Source organism: Cyanistes caeruleus, chromosome 1 (assembly GCF_971803275.1).
Source record: "Cyanistes caeruleus chromosome 1, bCyaCae1.hap1.1, whole genome shotgun sequence".
NCBI lineage: Eukaryota > Metazoa > Chordata > Aves > Passeriformes > Paridae > Cyanistes > Cyanistes caeruleus.
This window is the reverse complement of record NC_141701.1, coordinates 11,310,240-11,329,757: the sequence shown is the minus strand read 5'-3', so window position 1 is coordinate 11,329,757 and position 19,518 is coordinate 11,310,240. Positions and strand designations below refer to the sequence as shown.

The following is a 19,518-nucleotide window of genomic DNA, read 5'->3' as shown; positions in this document are numbered from 1 at the left end:
AAAAGAAGGTTGTAAAAGATACTATAAATCTTTTATTTCTTTTGAGTTACTATGCAATGCCCTTCATTTTGAAGGAAATGGTACAATCAATGATGTGTACTTCTTTCTCAGGAAAAGAAGATATTAGCACTAACAATTCAACATTTACTGACAAAAGACAGCTTACAGAAAATGCTCATGGTGGACAAAAAATCATATTTGTGATTACACTTCTTATTTTGGATGATTTCATGAAGTGTTACAATGTCAGGAATTTCAAGTGTGCATTTAAAGAAAGCTTCTAATCCAGTATTAATGCAAAGGAATTTAAACCATCTAAACCACTGGTGTTCAAAATCACCCTGATTTCTTCCTATTCACAGTTAAAGAAAAAGCCTAATCTGAAAGTCTAAGCCCATGATACAATACTCCTGGCCTTATCACTGCACACCAATTTTTAAGAGTAGTCAAGCATACTCAATTAACAGTAGATTTCTTACAAATAGAAACTGCTGTTGGAAACAATGTATTTCCTACCTCTACTTAGTTACTAGTCTCTGATCTCTTATACAAAATTAAAATTTTGCTTTCAAAAAATATTTGTTCCTACATGGCTGTTAGCTTTATGGTTGGTGCTGTTAATTGTCAGAAAAGCACAGGTGGGAAACCACTCGATAACACACTTCACATACCCAAGGACAGACCTTTGGTAAAACTTAACCAAAGGAGAAGAGAAAAACACCATTATATTCAAAATCTGAAACAGATTAATCATACAATATCACCTATTATAGTACTGAGTGGAATAGTGAAATCAAATGAACAAAAGGAGTTTGCCTATGGTTTCATTATACAAAACAATTTAAAGTTTACTTCCATAGTCTATGGTCCTTCAGTCTGAAGAACATATTTTTCCAAGTAAGAAAATACAGTTTTTGAAGTAGCTTTTGGGAATTTTCCCTGCCTACTCTGCAGCTGCCTACCACATTGGCCAGAGGAGTTCTAGAGTTGCTGTAATCAATACCTTGCATTCACACGGAATCAGGGATAACAAAATAGTCTTCAGTTTATGCCTTTGTTCACTGCCATGGAAGGTGAATGTCTAAATTATGTTTTTAAAATTACTCAATCAACAGATAATTGTAGGTTTCACTACAACGCCTTTTCCAAGGCATTATTTGCATCCAACACACCAATACTCCAGGGAAATAAGACTGCTCATCTGCATTTCCTAGCTGGAGCTACATTTACACATCTGGGGCTCAGCCTTGCCAGCCTTCACATGTGCATACTGATATTCACAGCAGTAGATAAGCCCAAATGAGTAAATTCATATAGATTAAGTGTTTGCACAATCAAAGGGCTTTTAAAACAAATTACATTAACTTTAAATGTTAAAAATGCAAGGGAAAGTTCAAGCATGACAAGATAAAGATTCCAGAGAAGTCTGCAGCAGATCACCAGCTTAGCTTACAACTGCTGTGTAACACACCTCTCACCAAATCAGTGCAGCTCCTGGATTTCCAGGGGGAAACTGAGGCCAAAGTTTGGGCTGGGTTCCACAAGCTCTGTTTGGACAAGAGGCCCTTTGAGAAACAGTTTTCACTGCACTACTTGTTCTCCCCTGTTGATTATGCAACCTCAGATCCTCCACGCTCCCACCAGAGACATCACATTGAAATTCCAGACCCTCATTCATAAAGAAATGCAAATATACACTTAATTTCAAGCACAAGAATAGGCTTACTGATTCTCAAGTGGCCTCAAGTAGGTAAGGTCTACTCAAAACTTTAAACTCAATATAGGCTTAAGACCTTTGCTGAAGCACAAGCTCTGCTGAAGGATCACACCTGCATTTCTCTACGTTAAAGCAGATGCAGAGAAGAGCACTTTATCTATTCCCTCCCCCTCTCTTTTGTGATCTATGTGAAAGTCCTGAAGTAGACACATACACATGTGTCAGTTTTCCTGGGAGATTTTTTTTTTTTTTAAATCAAGCTCCAGAAACCCCAGCTTACTCTGCAGACAGTAACTGAACAAAATACAGCAAAGACAAGAAATCAAGCACTTGAGATGTGCTTCTCAATGAATGAGCAATTTCTGTTCTCACATCCAGGTCATTACAGGTCCATGGCTTTAAAACCAGACTGCTTAGAAATGTGTGCAGTGGTGTTTAGTAGCACCTATTAAATAACACTGCCTAATCAACAGGTAGAGGAAAAGGACCTGCCTGTTAAAGATTCAACAGTTGCATCTTTATCTGTTAGAATAAGAAATCCCTGTATGAAGGTAGCCCTCTTTCAGACAAAATTAAAAAGATGCAAAGCTTTCCATCTACTTTCTACTTTTACACATAATGGAATATCAGGGGACAATAAATTCCCAAACATAGTTTGCAGGGAAATTTTAAGATTCCACGTATCAAACACCTGTATCCCAGGTGTCAGAGGAGCACAGAGGTTTTATAACACAGCAGAATGCATGCCAAACTCTGCTCTGAGGCAAGCTCCCCCTTCACTCTCTGTCCTAGCAAAGCACTGCAAGCTCTGGAATTCTTTGCTAAGGCCTTGTGCCTGTGGGGGAATTTATCCCAAAAGGCATGACCGGTACAGAGAAGCACCAAGACCAGCACAAGACAAGATTTCAGTTGGTCAAAGAAGCTTTGCTCTGCGTTCCCAAGCAGATTTGGTCCTTTTTTTTAATTAAAACAAAAGAAAAAACAATAGAAAACAAAGCCAGACTATTCAGGATATCTCAGAAGGAGAGAAATGGCTAAGTGTCCTAGTTCTGATGTTTCAGACACAAGGGAAAAATATTTTCACAACTAGTTTACTGTTTAGTACCCTGTAGATACATAGTATTTGACATTTATAGGAGTTTCTATACTTTATGACCTAGAATATACTTTAGATCATGAATGAAAAATAAACCCATTCAGAGGACTGGAAAATAACGCGCATTAACAATTTACTTTCAAATGCAAGGTTATGAAGGGTTTTTTTAAACTTCCAAAAATATCTCTAGGAAAATATTATTTTACATAGCTATATTACACAGTGAAATAAACTTTGTTATGTACAAGGTTTCAGTATGAAAGAAACCACAGCTAGACATTTGCTCATGGTCTAGATAATCTGTTGTCTCATACAAGTCAGAAGTACAACAGAGAGACTCTGCTTCACTCTTTGTCAGACCATCTCAGTGAACATTTCAGCTTTTAGTAGTTACTAGTAGTTGTATAAAACCTGTGCACAGACATTCATATATTAACCCTATCACAGTTAGATATGGGTAGATATACTTTCAAAACAAGGTTAGACATCTGCTCAACAACCACAGTAACCTGAGTATAACTCAATTGCATATTGGTGAAAAAAACAACAGTGTAGGCACCCAAGCTATAGCATTCTAAGGGAGCTTGGTGTTAAACTCTCCCCTGGATTTGAGTGTTTCATGGGCCAAATCCTAGCTTGTATATTTTGGGCAGAAAACATGACACCACAATCCACTTGGCTCAAATTGGCGAAGTTGCTTCATATAAACTAATCAAAAGCTTGAATCTACCTATTCTTAAATAACAAACTTTGCTCCTGTCACAGGGGCGGAAAGGACATGGAGTACTTTGCTATTTGTGGTATAACTGTAAACAACTTCAGGGAAGACCATATTGGTTTTGCTTCAAGTTTACATCACACTGTTAGTCTCTATTATTTAAGTGTACTGAAGCTTATCTTCAAGCTCACATGATCATATTGGGTTTTAAGGGGAAGGAATTTTGAATTAGAAACTGCCCCCAAATTCAGTACTTGTTTACACACCCCAGATCCTAGGACAAAGATCTGACAGTGCTGCCTGTGTGGGAGATCAGTTCAACAGCTGAATAAAAGTTCAGGGAATATTCAGGGCAAGCAGCACTGCATTCCCCCTTCCTGAGGGACTTGCACAACTTTGGAGGCATGGCCTCTCTTCTAATGCTATAGCTCAGCTGCATACCAGAGAAATTAGCAAAAAAAAAACCAGGAAACGTGAGATCCCTAGTGAAGAGGAAACTGCTTTGGAACACCCAAACCCCCCTGCCTGTAATGTCTTCCAGCCTGTGCTCCCTTCCCTCACCTTACATCACAGCCGTGTTCACTGTGGTGCAGAACCTGTGGCACACTCACAGCCAGAAATGCCCAGCCAAGAGGTCACCTCACCCTCTTTGGGGACAGCTTACTCAAGACATACTCTTACACATAAGCAACCTGCTTCTACTGCCTCTGTGTGTATCACAGGCAGAATCAGGAGCTCTGCCATTTGCATTAGAAGTCAAAGCAGCCTGTAAGGAGCCCTGACCACAGCTCAGCTCACATCTGCCTGTAGGAGTCCCAACACACACCGGTGAGCAGAGTGTAACTGGGGTGGCAAACTTCCTTCTCTGCGACTTGTCAGCAATAAATACATCTACTGTCCCCAAAGCCACATGCTGATGGCAAAGGAGAAGGTCCCCCAGCTCACCTGCAACCAAGTACCAATTAAGAAGGTACCAGGCACATCAAACCCATTTCATTAAACTCAGTGGAGATTTCTGCCTTACACCTTTTCTGGGGAACTGGTTACCGAACCCACGAAGCCTGGAACCAGGCGAGAAGCAGCTCCTTGCAATACCAACAGAAGCCACAGCTAAAGAGAGACAGTAGCAGAGAAGGGAAAACAACATCCTCATGCTCAGAGCTACATGGTCATGTCCTGGAAGTTGCTGGCTACTTCCTAATGGTATTAAATACTATTAACTTGTAATGATAAGTAGACGTCAAAGGCATTTAGCATCTTGTAGGGTCAGGCCTATTGGCAGATGGTTGAGGAAAAGGCTATGTGCGAACACGGCAGACAGGAAGGGGAAGAAGTGAGAGAGGAGAGGGGTAGAATTGCCCTGAGTTTTATCCTTTACAAATAAGTCAGGGGTTTTATCATCAAGCACTGAAGGAGTTAAGCACTAAAGCACAGACACTTAATCAGCTTTCCCCCTTCCTTTCACATGTGATTGGAATGAAGCTGCACCGAAGCAGCCCAAAGGGCTTATAACAGCTCAATTTCGCAGCCTTCAGTTTTAATCCCCATCACCCAGGCTAAGCAGAATGGTGGTGCTGAGGCTGCTACTCCACAGCGGTCTGAGAACCTGGATGATGATGGTCTTCCTCCTCCTCTTCGTCCTCTTCGGCAGCCTGCAGGTGGCTGGAGAGCTCCTGGATCACAGCAGCCCTACCAATCTGGTCATTTCTCCTCTTCTCCATGATCAGATCCTCCAGGCTCTGAAACTCCAGCGTGTGGCTGCGCTTGTCACCCAGCCGGATCTGCAATCGGTAGGGCTGCTTGCCTATGCGCAGCTCCCCGCCGATTTTAAACTCTCGCTTGCCGTATCGGCACCAGGCAGCAAAACACTCAGAGTTTCTCCAGCTCAAGTCCCGATCCTTGCAACCCACCTGCTCCAGGGCATTGCGCACCACCGCGGCCGGGCTGAGGGCTTTGTAGCGGTACAGCTGGTTGGCAATGCGGCCCCGTCTGCCCTGGCTGGCGTCGGTGAGGAAGCTGTTCACCACCTCCAGCCGATGCAGGTGCACAACTTGAAAATCCCCGACATAAACCACCCAGTGCGGGTACTGGGCTTGGCACACAAACTCCACCAGGTCACCCGGCTTACACCTATTCAACAGGTTCTCCGGGGTGTAGGTGCTCAGATGCCCCCCACCTCCTTCATCACCCTCCTCTAGCTGCGCGTCCTCCTCTGAGAAGCTCTTCTGGTAAATACACTCATCCCGGTAATAGACTGAGCACTCCACCTCGTGCAGCTGGGGATCGTAGGGCTGCAGGGCAGGGTTCTCACCCCCCAGGTCATGCACGGAATCCTGCTGCTGCTCCAGCTCATCATCGTCATTCGAAAAGATGTAGGAGACCCCGATCCTGGGCCCTTCATCTCTGTCCATACCTGTCGGGTCGGCCGTGGGAACTTCCTTGTAGTTGAGATGGGTCAGCTTCTCCACCTGGTTCCCCATGCCCGCTGCAACGACAGACACCCGGCGGGGCCATGAGGGTGAGCGGCTCCCAGCGAAGCAGCGCGGGCGTAACTCGGCTCCCCGGCTCTCCCCGCTCAGCGCAGTCTCCAGCAGCGCCCCGGGGCTGCGGGAGCCCGTCGGGGACGGGGGGAAGGGGGAACGCGACACTTCCCTACCTGTACGGAGGAAGGCTCGCCGGCACCACCACCTGTTAGGCGGCGGCGAGGAGAAGGAGAGAGGCACGGGAGCCGCCGGGGAGCGGGCAGGCACCGAGCCACCTGTTAGAGAGGGGCTGCGGGCGCCTGGGGCGGTGGGGAGGTCCGAGCTGGGGACGGCAGAGAGCGCACCCCCCCCGCCGCCCAGGTGAGCCGCGCCGGGCCGCCGGCCAGGTGCGCCTCCCCCGCCCTCCCCCGGCACCGGGCGGCCGCGAACTTACCCCGCGGGGCCGGCGGCTGCGCGGCGCCGGGAGCGGCTCAGGGCGAGCGGGCGGCGGGGCGGCGGCGCGCCCGGATCATGGCCCCGGCCCGGCGCGGCTCCTGCTCCCCGCGCGGCGGCAGCGCCCGAGCGCCGCCGGCTCCGCGGCTCGGCATGAGCTCCGGAGAGGCACGGCCGAGGGGAGGGAGGGAGGCTGGATCCGCCGCGGACGCCCCGGCAAGCGCTCAGCCCCCAGCATTTAAAGAGGCAGCTCTTTATCTTTTTTTTTTTTTCTTTTTTTTTTTTTTTTTTTTTCCTTCCCCCCCAGGCTTCCTCCCCCTCACCTCCCTCCGCCCCGCACCTTTTCTCTCTCTCCGCTCCTACATGCCAAGCGCTTCGCTCCCCGCCGAGGTTGGTGGCAGGCGGAGGTCGGGCGCGGGGCTGTCGGCGCGGCCGCTGCGCAGCTCTGCGCGGGCAGCGGGTGTGTGTGCAGCCCCGGCTCGCACAGGCGCGGCGCCTTTAAGGGAGCGCTGCCACAGCAGCCCAGCCCGCCGCTGTGTGCGGGGGGAGCCGCCGCGGCCGGAGTTTGCCCGGGACGGCGCCGGGAGGCGAAGCGGAGCCGCGGAGCGTGGCCGTGCGAGGGGCGCGGAGCTGCCCCGGGGAGCGCCAGGAGCTGCCTCCCTGGGGCCGCGCACGCTGACGGGGAAGTTGTAAAGTGAGAACAATCAAAGCGCCCGGTTCTCTTGGGCTGACTTAGCGCCTTCGATTGCTCCATGCGCGGAGTGTGTAATTAGGTTTATTAATTTACTTTCTTTCCGACTCCGAGAGCTCAGTCTCTTTTTCAATATAGAAGATTATGATTCTTTCTCCCCTGGAAAGGCATTATGAGATCTGGTGGGAATATTTTGCTTTCTGTGTTTTGGAGAACACAAAACAGTATTTTGCTTTTTCATTAATGCCTAGTTAGTGTTCTAGGTGGGTTTATTTTTCATACTATTTTAACATACGCTGGTAAATTCACGCTGTTAAAATAGACTACGGAGATAATTTATGTGACGTAGGAGTAATGTCTTTAATTTTGTCTCATTTATTCCCTTTGTCTGTTGTCTCTAATTTATAAGCCCATCTGCAACTGCTGTTCTGAGTATCCCCTAAATAGCGGCAAATGAAGAACAATTGTAGGCTTACCAGGGCCCCGGGCACTGCCCACAGGCCCAGAGAATACGGATTCCATCAGATTCTGCGTCTCTGTGGTGTCAAACATAGACCTGCCCTTTGGGATGGGAAGAATTGCTCCATCTGGGACTGGGGAGATGAGCCCTGCTTGGGATGGTGGGGCATTGCAAGCAATTGCAGCAGTGACTGCCAGATCAGGACCTTTTTGTTTTGGATTCAGCTGGTGGCTGTGACCATGAGCATTTTGAAATGAACCTCCCAAACCCCCAGCCCTGACACACATGCACTTTGATTTGCATCCCAGTGTGTTTTCAAACAGTGCACATGTTTTTCTCACATCCCACCAAATTAGATGTACTGTGCAGCAGGGTTGGATCAAGGCTAGTTGAGCAAATGTCCAAAATGTCAATGTAGATGTGATTTCTGGACATTGCATGTTTCCCTCCGCAGTTCCTCTCCTCTGTAGCTGTTGTTAGACAAAAGAGGGCCCTGCTTCATAGTCAGAGGATTGTGAAATCAGAAATTGCTTCACTAATTAAAGATGGGCATGTGTGAGTGTTTCCTAAAAGGAGGAGCTAAACTGAACATAGAAGTGATTTTTTGATGTTCTCCCATTTCCACTGGAAGCTTTGTCTCAGCACTGTATCTTACTATCTCTGGACAAGTCATACTTCTTTGTTAAAATGTTTGTCAGCCCTCTGTTCAAGGCCGAGTTTCTTTCTGAATCTTCTGCAATGCATGGAAAGATGTGTCTGTGAACGAGTGGAAAGCCCAGGCAGTCACTTGTGTGTTTGTGCATATGCACAAAGATTTGCAGCTCTCCCTCATGTTTTCTCTTTTTCTTGTCTGCTTCAATTCACCTCAGTGCTTAATTTTCTGCGCCTTGTCTGCTGCTTTAATCTCTTTGATCTTCTTGAGTTTCCTTGCCAGGACTGTGCCATGGAATCTGTATCCTCTGTTCAGTCACCTGCTTTCTAGAGTAAGAAACCATTGGTGAGTACTTTTGTATCATAAACCATATTCATAATGGCTTACTGCACATGTAGGTAAGGAATTGGATGGAAAATCCACAAAGAATTTATAGTACCTATATATCACTTTGACTAGTGCCTAAAATTATGATGCTTAAAACTTCTTCATGCTTAACTTCTAAGCCTCAAAGCAGCTATACTCTGCAGGTAAATGGGTGGCAGGGTGGCTGGTGGCAGTGCATGCTACCTCAGTGGCTGTACTTTTGGAGAGAGAATTGGCCTCTTGTACAGTGTTGGAAGAAAAAAAAAAAAAAAAAAGAGGACTTTGGTGCTTATCTGCTAAAGATAATGCAGGCTTTAGATATCAAGTGGAGGCAGGAAGGGTTGTGCAGTTCTAAGGAGTTGGGAGCCCAAACTGCAGCAGGGCAGAATTGAAGGCACACCTCTGTCACTCTGAAAACTCAGCTTCTAAGCTTGCTGACATGGTTTTCTAAAGACTTTCCCAGGACAGTAACTGTAAACATAGATATGTGTACATTCTTTCGGTTACATGTCTTGTGATGGGCATCTCTCATGGCCAGTGCAGTGAGAAAGTGTTACCCTGACCATCCAATCCCTGGCCGTGGTCAGAAACCTATAAATCCTGGGAAGAAAAATAAACTCTCTCTTCCTTTTACCACACCTCGACCTGTGTCTGTGTGATCTATTCATCTTCAGCGGCAACAACCTCCGACCTTGCTGTTGGCGGGTTCTCAGTTAGGTGAGTCCTTGCTCAGCGTGCTGGCATTTGTTACCCAAGTCTGAGGTACTGAGCTTTGTGCACATGTTGCAGAGGGAACACGTGGATGCCACAGAGACAGCAGTGCTTGCACACATACTGGAGTCAACAGGGAAGCCCACACTGTTAAATACTATACCTCCCTGGGGTCACTCCCAGTTTCCAGTCTTGTTCAGATTGCAGAAGTATTTATTCTTTGTAAATTCTGTTTTGGAGAGAAAGCTCTACCCCAGACAAAAGAGTTTTTCTTCTGGAGTAGGTTCATTCCAGCAGCTCCCTTACTGCACCCCCACAACGACTGCAAGGAAGCAAAGGTGAATCTACATGAGGTTTGTCTTGCTCATATCTACAGGAGCCCTCCAACATTTCCACAGCTGAATTTCACATCCATATGCTCTCAATCTATTGCTGAATGCAGCAACACATATCTACAGGTTCCTGACATAAAAATACCATTCTGGTGGGTCTCAGTATGGCTTGTATGATACTTGATATGCCTGAAACTTAGCCCCTTTTAAGGCAAAAATGCCTGCCATGCTGGAGGGCTCTCTGGGAAGCCAGAGCTGCTTGGCCATAAAGTCCATTGATATATGCATTGATGAGGGGACTGCAGTTCTTGGCTTAGAGACTATGGGACACCTGTGGAGCAAGAAACTTCTATTAATCTGTGTAGCTGCTATGATCCAGGGGCCTTTGTAGTGCTAGTTGTGATTGCTTTAAACTTAAAGCTAACTTTGAGAATTAGGTGTATTTTATTGTCCCAATGGTATGCCATGTTCCTCCAATTGCAACCATATACATATTTTATGTCCAGAGATTGAAAAGGTGATGTGGATTTAAAATCACAATCCTTAGTTGGATATGAAATGCTGTGATCACATTCTTATTAAAAGATAGCCAGGATGAGAAAAAAAAATCTTGCTATGTGTTTATTTTTTTTTTCTTAGCAGTGCTTCTGAGTAAGACAAGGTTTAGTGTTGTATTCTGTAAGCACATTCTGTTTCACAGGTATTCAGCCAGCTGATGGCTATGACACCCTTGAATTATTTAATAGCTTCCATTTCATTTTTTTTAGTAGAGTTTTATGAGGACTGAGATAAACTATGCTCCATTTGGCGTGTAAGCACTCTACATCATCGACCTAGTGAACCAGAATGCTCAAACACTGTGGTGGAATTAGGGGCACTGGAGAAATAAACCACTTCCCAGTGAAGTCCATGGAAGTTCTTCCATGGAGTTCTGTAGAAATAAATCATGCCCTTAATTGAGGGAAGTTGACTTGGGAGTCACTCAGTGGATGGTGTCTTTCCATGACAGCCATAGCTATGTCCTCCAAGGATATTTGGATTCAGAATTGTAACATTGCTTTTGTGACCTCTTTGTCCTCCAGTGGAAGCTGCAATCCTGAGTCAGGCACCAAGGTCCTGTAAAGCCAGGAATTCCACCTAAAATGAGATTCATCAAACCTGGCATGCCAGCGGTAGCTGGTGGGGAATGGGACAGAGAGCTAGTGTCCTGACAGCTGTTGGAATATGGTGCTTCCTTTCACTTGTGTCACACTAATACTCTCCCAAGGTTAAGTGCTTTAATGAGGTTGGATTTTCTCACACACAAGAAGAAATGGTGCCACGTCAGTTAATAAAAAACATTAATATTTAAGATTGCTTCCTTGGGGTATGAAAGACCAAGGTTGAAGTCTCTTATCTCACTGAAGGAATTTGAACTGATATCTCCCAGGAGGGTACTGAAAGCCACCAGACTGTAAGCTCTTTTTGAGCAAGTCTTGCTTTCTCTGTCCCACTGAAGCTGTTCAGCTTTGTATGGGCTCATTAAATACCCATTCAATCTGTCTGAAAGAAAAGAATGACAACATCTCTTAAACCAGATGCAGGAAGGTGATGAGAGTGCTTTGAGGTCCTCTCTAATGAATATTCAGATGTCTTACAATGATGCAGTATCTTCATCAGCAGCCATTCAGACAGACCCACCAGAAAGATCTGAAAGTTTTGGTTTAGGACATGGTCATGAGAGAGTTTTCTTCATGTCTGCCCTGCAAGAGATTGGACCTCTGGGTCTCAACCTGCATGACTGGTGTAACTCAGATGCTATTAGATATCAGGTCCTCTTGGTTTCTGTTGTGTTACAGCCCTGCCATACTGCTATCTCTGCTGGGCCAAGCCTCATGAATGCAGAAGTGAGAGTTTGACATGAGTTTGGGCTTCTCTGGGAAATATGCTGGCACTACTCAGAGGTTCTGCTTGTGTCTCCAGCAGAAATATCAGGAATTTTGGGAACCAGAAAATTTATGTACCTCAAAATGTTGAGAATTGTCATAGAATGTTGGTATTTCTGAACCTTGAGTTTCATATTTGACATAACGTGAGATAATAAGCCTTGTGTCAGGAAGGTTTTGTCTGCATTTAGCCTATAAAACTTTGATTACATTTTGTAGAGAGTTTGATATCTGTGTACTTCTACACATACAATCTTTGCTATTCCTTATAGTGTAGCATGGCTTACCATATATTCAAGAAATGAAAATTAGACAAACTGCAGATAGGAGAGAGACCCATATCAGAGAGAAAATTCTGTTTTTTCCTAAAACTCTTACTGGAAGCTTATGGCTCTGTTATCTACTTTCAACACTGTAATTTGTGACTAAATGTGATCTGTGGCAAAATAAATTGCTGAGATTGCCAAAGCTACAGAGTTTTTAACTGAGACATCCAAGCTGTATCTCAGAAGCTCTTCCACTGTGAGTTTTTAATTGGTGCATTTCAGCAAATGAAAACTAAGTAATTCATATGTCAGTAGGGGCCTGGATTCATAGGAATTGCTATCAAACCAACTTGAGCAGCAGGAAAAGCTTAATTAAAATGTAGTCCGTATTTTTTCTTTTACCAGAAAATAGTAACTATATTTCAAACATAACTTAACGAGGAAGGAGATACAGCTCACACATCTTTCCAGCATGAGAACTGCTCATCCCTTGCATCTCTCATCTGTCTCATGCTGAGCTTCTGCCCTGGAAGCTCCTCCTGTGATGTGTCTTTTAGCACGTCACAGGACTGCTGGCTGCCTTGGTAGCACAGCATGTCCCTGCAGCTGGGAAGGGGTGGGACTTCTGATGGAAGAAACTTCTGATGATTGCTCCTGGTGTGTAGTCCCTAAGCAGAAGCCATTAGTAAAGGGAAGGAGTCTTTTCTTTGGCTGTTGCCATACTGCTGATAAAACATGAAAATATTAATATGAGGTAAATACATCACTCTTTCCAGTAAATCTGTGGTATGACTGCAGGTAATTCAGAGAAACTGTGGTTGTCCCATCCCTGGAAGCGTTCAGGCCAGACCAGATGGGACTTCAAGCAGCCTGATCTAGTGGAAGGTATCCCTGCCCATGGCATGGGGTTGTAGCTTTAAGCTCCATTGCAACCCAAACCATTCTATGATTCTATGACTGTGTGTTAATGCCCCCATTTAAATGGGGTGGAACAGAGGAAACACTGAGCGAAGTCTCCCGTGGGTGGTGTCTGTGCCAGAATGTGGGGCTGGTGCGGTCAGACCACATGGCCCTACTCAAGGTGGTAACACAGCTGGGAATGTGTGAGGTCTGCTCTCTTCAGCCCAGCTCTGGATGCTTGATAACTTGGCCCAGAAATACTGGCCATGGCTGCTCCCAACAGCTGCAGATCCATGGCAAAGTACAGGAGCAATACTGAGCAGATAATCCACCTTGTCATTCACCATTAGACTGAGAAACAGGATAATATTTTTTCTTCCATAGCCAATGGAAAGCAACAGAAATGCAAAGCCTCAAACCATCTGTGAAGATGATGTTTAGGGCTTTCTTCTGGACTTGTTCCAAATCCAGCAGAGAAGGACCCAGCCCCTGGCTGGTCTCAATTGCTGAGGCTGCAGTGCTGCAGGGGTGGCAGCTGTGGGGCTGTGCACAGCCACCTGCACCAAGGAAAGCCTTGGGCTAACCACGCTCATGGTATGTGTGTGTGGAGGGTGGGACAGGGCTTTTGCACAGCTTGCCCTCCATGTAGGCCTCTCAGAAGCCTCCTGTCACATTGCTTATCTCCCATGGCCCTCAGCACAGAACCTGCATCAGCCCAGGTATGTTATGGGTATGCCTGTGGAAGGAGGATTGCTGAACAAGACAAGGAGGGAACAGGCTGGATCTGCTCTGGGGTATTGCTGTTGAGGCAGAGCTGGAGGAAGCTCATGGGCTGCAGTTTGCATCAGTCTGAGGCAGTTTTGCACAAACCCTCATCAGACTTTGGTCTGCAAAGGCACAGCAAAGCTGGATGCAAGCAGTAAGACACCCTTGAGGGCACCAAGTGTACTTTAGCAATGAATTTGGACTTCTAATAAAATGAAATGGAAAGATCAGTGCTTACAGGGCTCTGGTCTCCATTTGTGAATAGCAGCTACTGCTACTTGTGGCACTGAAATGCTGCAATGATTAATAAAACCATTAAGGTCCTGAGGTGAACTGCTAACAAGGCCCATGGAGGCAGAGAGGGAGATTGCTAGGTAGGTGACACTTTTTTCAAAGGAGCAGGAGTATCCAAATTTGAATCAGCCTGCTGATGTCCACAGTGTTCAGGGTGGTTCTTGACTCCTTATCTGGGCCTGCCTTTGGAAACAACATGAAGGAAATTCCCTGCAGCACATGCACCAAACACCTTCCAGAGAGGTGGTTTTCGGTCAGCTGCAAGCATCCCTCTTCTGTAACTCACTAATGATGCTGCTGAGTTGTTGTAGGCTGCAGGGGATCAGCCAAACCCAGGCAGGCTGGAGTAATTCCTGTGGATTCATTCACTACTGTTAGTTACCAAGAGCCATTTTCTACCTTAGTTAAATGCACACCTTGAGACAACCTCCTTGGCTTGTAGACAAATAGCAGGTACAGCATCTGCTGTGTTAAACAATTGCTGCCCCTTTGTGGAAGGTACAGCAGTGAGAGGAAATACCGCTGTGCTGCTTCTTAAGAAAGCATCAGTACTATCCTTATCTTCCACTAAGCCCTTTTAGATAGTGCCTGTGGGAGGAGAGCAAGGAGCAGATGGTTATTCCTTCAGTCCTGTGAACTAGTTAGATAAAAACCATATTCCTAGTAGAATCTACTGTCAAGGAAGCTTCTGGCCTGCTGGTTGGCAGTGCTGGGTTGGATTTATAAAGCTGTCTCTGGATAATAATGTGAGTGTTAGTAACAATGACTTTCATACTTGTTATAACTGACAGCCCTATGTGTTTGTCTTTCTGGAGACAGATGTTCTCTTGCCTGGTTATGTGGGTTGATTCCAGCTGGGGGAAGAGGACAGTATGAGCAATTGTTATTGTTATTTCATTCCCTTTTTTATTCCTTTCCCTCCTTCCCTCCCTCTTTCCTTGCCTGGGCTGTCTTTTAGGCAGGAGCCTGACAGATCACATCAGCTGCTTCAGGGAAGCCCCTTGGCCATCCGAGTTCATCCTCCTCTGCCATTTATCAGGGCACAGGAGGAGACTCAGGCAGGGTTCTGAATTTGTCTCAGCTCAGCAGCACTCCAAGTAGTTTGATGATGCTTTCCATCCTCACATGTGATACCAGCTGAAGACTGGGCTTGATGCTCATGCTTGCAGGCAGTGCTTCATCTCTGTGTAAGTTAAAGTTATCAGCTCAACACCAAATCCCTTTTCTTGGCTTTTTCTGTGTAACATGGTGTTCTCTTGCTCTGATACAAGTGTTTTGTGGTTCCACATGAAGGAGATAACAGCATGAGCAAAGCTGTGGGTAAAGATAAATCATCTGTAGGAGAAGATAGAAACACTGTTTTTTGGAAGGCAATGAGGCCACCATGCCAAGGGACCAAAACACTGCAGCAAATGTCTGTAGCGATCAGCTTAAATCTCTACTGCCTTAAATTCAAAGTCATTTCAATGCAAAGCCATTTTTCAGTGCACTTTTGTATCAGAATGAGCTGTATAAAAACCTTCCTGTATGGAAGATTCAGATTCTCATTTTTTTCACCTGACAGTATGTTGCTGTAAAGTAAATCCAACCCCTGGTCAACTTGAGGGAAAAATTCCAAATTACTTCAAAGGAAGAAAAATTGTGTACATTGTGCTCTTTCATGGATACATTGATTCAATTGTCTAATTCTATTGGGTGCCCTCTCTTTTTAACATTTACAATCTACTGATCCTAAGAGTAATCAGAAAAAGGACAGTGTTATTTTGCTGCTATAGAATAGATCAGGCTAAAACAATTCCTACAGTCTATGCCATTTCCTTATTCAAAGTAACAGTAAAACACAAATAAAGGTGGTGACTTTGGGATATATTAATGAACTGTAACTTGGTTACAACAGAAAAAAATGACAAATTAGTTTGATTTTAGATCCTCTAAAGAAGTGCCTCCATGACTGTGCCACACAGAATAATTTTGTGTATTGATGAAATTTAGCAAGACTCACCAATCTAGTGAATATGTGGGGTTTTTTTGGTTTTTTTTTGTTTTTTTTTTTTTGTAGGTTTTATTTTTTTTTTGGTTGATTTGGTTTGGGGATTTTTGTTTTTGGTTTTAATTTGGATTTTTTTTCATTTCACTTTTCATCCATGAGAAACTTTGAACAATTTGTGGCCTGAGTCACAGTCTCTGTTGCACTTTCTTTTATAAGTGCAGAGTGGAAACATTGCCGGTTCTAGGTTTCCAGTACAGACTAATTAAAGCCATATAATAATCAGATTTTAAGCATGTCCTTCCGAGGCAGACTGTGTCCTGGGCTGTATTAATGAGTGTAGCCAGCAGGTCCAGCAAAGTGATCTTTCCCCTCTGTTCAACACTTATTGCAGCTGGAGTTCTGCTTCAGTTCTGGGCTCCCCAGCAGAAGAAGGACAGTGACAGAGCCAACAGACACAAGCTGAAATCTGGAAAATTCCATTTCAAATATTAAAAGGATGGGGGTTTTGGAGGTTTTGGGGTTTTGTTTGTTTGTTTGTTTTGGTTTTTGTTTTGGTTTTTTACCAAGAGAGTGGTCAAATATGGAAATATTTTTCCTGGAGACGTTGTTTAGTCTTCATCTTTGAAAGTGTTAGACTCATCTGGATCCATCCCAGAACAACCTGATCTAAGCAGACCTTCTTTGCAAAGGGTTGAATTAGATGATCTCTGCAGATCTCTTTCAGGACAAATTATTATTCTATGATTCTCACAGGTCGCAATAAATATGCTTATTAATAATTCCTACCAGATCCAGTGAATATAATTTGCAGCTTCTTTCAATTCCATCCTGGAATCTGGTTCAGTAAGAACTAGATAAAATCTTCTGCTCAGTTTGAAACTCTGAAGAGAAAAGAAATCCTCGAGGCTCTCCTTGTCTACTTAAGTTCTGAATTTCCTGGACTTCAAAGGCAGAAACACTTTTCTGCCTGGAAATATCTTTGTCTGTGGATGCCTGAGATATAACTTTCCTTATCCTTGCAGATATACTGGGTCACCTGAACAAATGGCCCCAAACTGCTCCCCTGATTGTCCCCCAGCTGTTTGTTGTGGAGCTGTGTGTGCACCCTATTCACAGTGAGCAGCACCCTCTCAGTTACTGTGGGTGGTACCCAGGGGACCTTGTCACTGCCCTAGGATGGGGCTGACACGAGCTTTCACAGCTTCCTACAGTCAAGGGTTTCATGAATTCCCTTTCCCATCAGAAATTTTGGCATGTTGGTACTGATGGGTTTAAGTCGGAAATCGACACAGTACTGAAGTGACGGCAGCGTCAGGTCTTACGGAAGACAGGCATTACAAATCCCAAATAAATTCATGCTTTAAGGCATGAGGTTGCCTCCATTCTTCACTGATCTAAACAGGCCTGTGAGAAGGTGCTACTCTTGCAGGCAGGGCCGTGGGAGCTTGGCTCTCAGGGGCTGTGGTCTCCTTGGTACTGCTGTGTTCAGTGCTTGTGATGGGCAGCTGGGTGGCATCTGGGGTGAAGTCACTGAGCTGAGCATGTCTGGGCTCCTCTGGCTTGAAGCTGGCCTTATTCACTCCACAAAAGAGGCTTTGAAAAGTTGATTGCTTAGGCTTTAACTTTTCCAGAAAGGTTTCTCTGTTAAAAGCTTCTGGTTAGAAATACCAAACCCTGTTGTTGCTAAGATTAAGGTATTTGTTTCTTAGAAATGGCTTATAAGCCGAGACCAGCACACGGATTATTGCTCCTTCTTTAGCCAAGTGGAGCGAAGGTGCTTCAAGTAAATTTGGTTTCCAGGAGGCTCAATTTTGCATGTGATTTTGATAATGATTTTGGGGAAGGAAGGGTCAGATCTAATTTTTTGTTTGTAACTCATATGGGAAAAAAAGAGAAAAGCAGTACTTACCACTAACGCATTGAGGGGTTAAGCTGTTTTAAATGAAGACAGAAAAAACAGCTACTGTGGTTCAGTAAAAATTTAGAATGTGTTTTATTTTTGCATACTAATGAAAAAATGGAATATTATCAGATTTATGGATTTTGCTTTTCTGGAACAGGGTTTTTTTTCCTCATTTTTTCCTGTGGTTCACCACCCCCTTCCCTCCCCAAGGCTAATGCCATAAGCAAAATAAAATCTGACTAATTAAGAAGACCTCAGGAAGATTGTAAATACCTGTCAGGAAACAAGAATGTTTTTTGCTGTTGCTAAAAATGACCTTAAGTGCGACCTGGAAAAATTGTGCTTGTAGTTTGTGAACGAAGTCAGTAACCATGCTGTGGTACTGCTGGCCTTATTATGAAATGCACATCACAGATTGTGTCTAATTGCACACCGTGGTTTTATGGTATCTGTAGCTACTGATCCAAGACTCAGATGTCAGATATCAGCACTCTTGCTATAGTTAAATGCTGCTGCCATGTAATAGATTTTGTTTATCTCTCTTCCAGCTTCCAAATTGCTGTGTCTTGGGTCAGTGGCCTAAGTTCAATTTTCGTAAATTCCTGGCTGATGTTATTAGCTTTCCTCTTTAAAAACCAGGATGAATTAATGTTGCATTATTCCCCATTCAGGGAAGCATGGCCCCAACTTTTATCATTGTCACTGGGCTTGCTTGTGCCAGGTTTCAGTAGAAGATGATTGTGGAATTCCTTCAGGAGGGTGCATCCATCCCTTTGCTTACATGAAGAGGGAGTTTTCTGCTGATGTTCACCGATCGTGCAGGATTGCTTTATCCCTTTGGAAGAAGATAGACCTATGATGTGGAGAACAGATACATCCTCATTTCTCCCAGCTTCAAATGCATATGAGCTTGAGATGTACTTACAAACAAAATGTACAATAAAAAAAACCAGATATGTTGCTAAAGTTCAAGTGTGCAGTGCTGATGCCTCAGAGAGCATCACCACTACCTTACCATCCTTAGTCCTCTTGGTCAGTTCTCCTTGTGCCTACCAGATTCCAAACACCATGATCTGCTTCTATTGTGCCAGAGGGCCCTTGTGGTGCCCATGCCTGGATGGAGCCTTCTGCAATGCCCTTTCACCCTCCCCTTTCATGCCAATAGCAATGGTGTCCTTCCACCAGTCCACCAGAATGAGATGCTGCTGAAAGGGATTGTGTGTGTCCAGTCCTGTACCTGTTTTTCAGACAATCAACACTGCATAGAGCCACTTTCAATCTTTGGCATACGTGGTGGCAGCTGCCAGGAAGAGAACTAAAGTGCTGGGCTCCTTGCTGCACTTCATTTTCATGCAGCCCTGTGCTGCTTCCTGTTTCCAGTTTCACAACAGTTTTTGCAGAGTGCTTTGTTCTTCCCCTATGCACTTGGAACTGGCAGTAAAATGTGGATTGTTCTCAATGTTTAGCATCAGGTCCTACATGTGGGAAGTGATTTATCAACAAGATTACAGGCTGGAGTACTGTGGAAATTGGACTCCAAGGTGCCATAATTCTTTGGAAAATGCCAGCCACTGTAGGCTTTACCTCCCAGCGGCTGTCCATTATTGATAGCCTTATTCTAATATTATGTTTATGTTGTAAACAATGACCAGCTTCTCAGCTTTATACTTATACAGGTGCAGCTAATTCAAGTTTTGATCTGCATACTCATTTCTGTGCTTTCATGTTAGTCCCCTCTTCCTCCGCCCACAGTCCTTTTTTTCTTTTTTTTTTCCTTTCATTTCATGCAAGAAAACTGATATCTCTTCCAAGAAAGA

General features: G+C 44.7%; 1 protein-coding gene across 3 annotated transcripts; it reads right to left on the bottom strand.

Annotated features, from left to right (window-relative positions):
- Positions 1-9: 9 nt before the first annotated feature.
- Positions 10-7,198, bottom strand: LRATD2 (LRAT domain containing 2). 3 transcript variants are annotated; one of them, XM_086879340.1, is made up of 2 exons: positions 6,787-7,198; positions 10-6,016 (listed from the first exon to the last, which is right to left on the bottom strand). In XM_086879340.1, exon 2 carries the CDS (start codon positions 6,009-6,011, stop codon positions 5,115-5,117), a length of 897 nt encoding a protein of 298 aa, XP_086735466.1. In that variant the 5' UTR covers positions 6,012-6,016; positions 6,787-7,198; the 3' UTR covers positions 10-5,114. The 3 variants fall into 3 exon arrangements, with proteins under 3 accessions (XP_086735466.1, XP_086735475.1, XP_023777271.1); XM_086879349.1 differs by lacking the exon at positions 6,787-7,198 and adding an exon at positions 6,448-6,532; XM_023921503.2 differs by lacking the exon at positions 6,787-7,198 and adding an exon at positions 6,188-6,418.
- Positions 7,199-19,518: the final 12,320 nt, after the last annotated feature.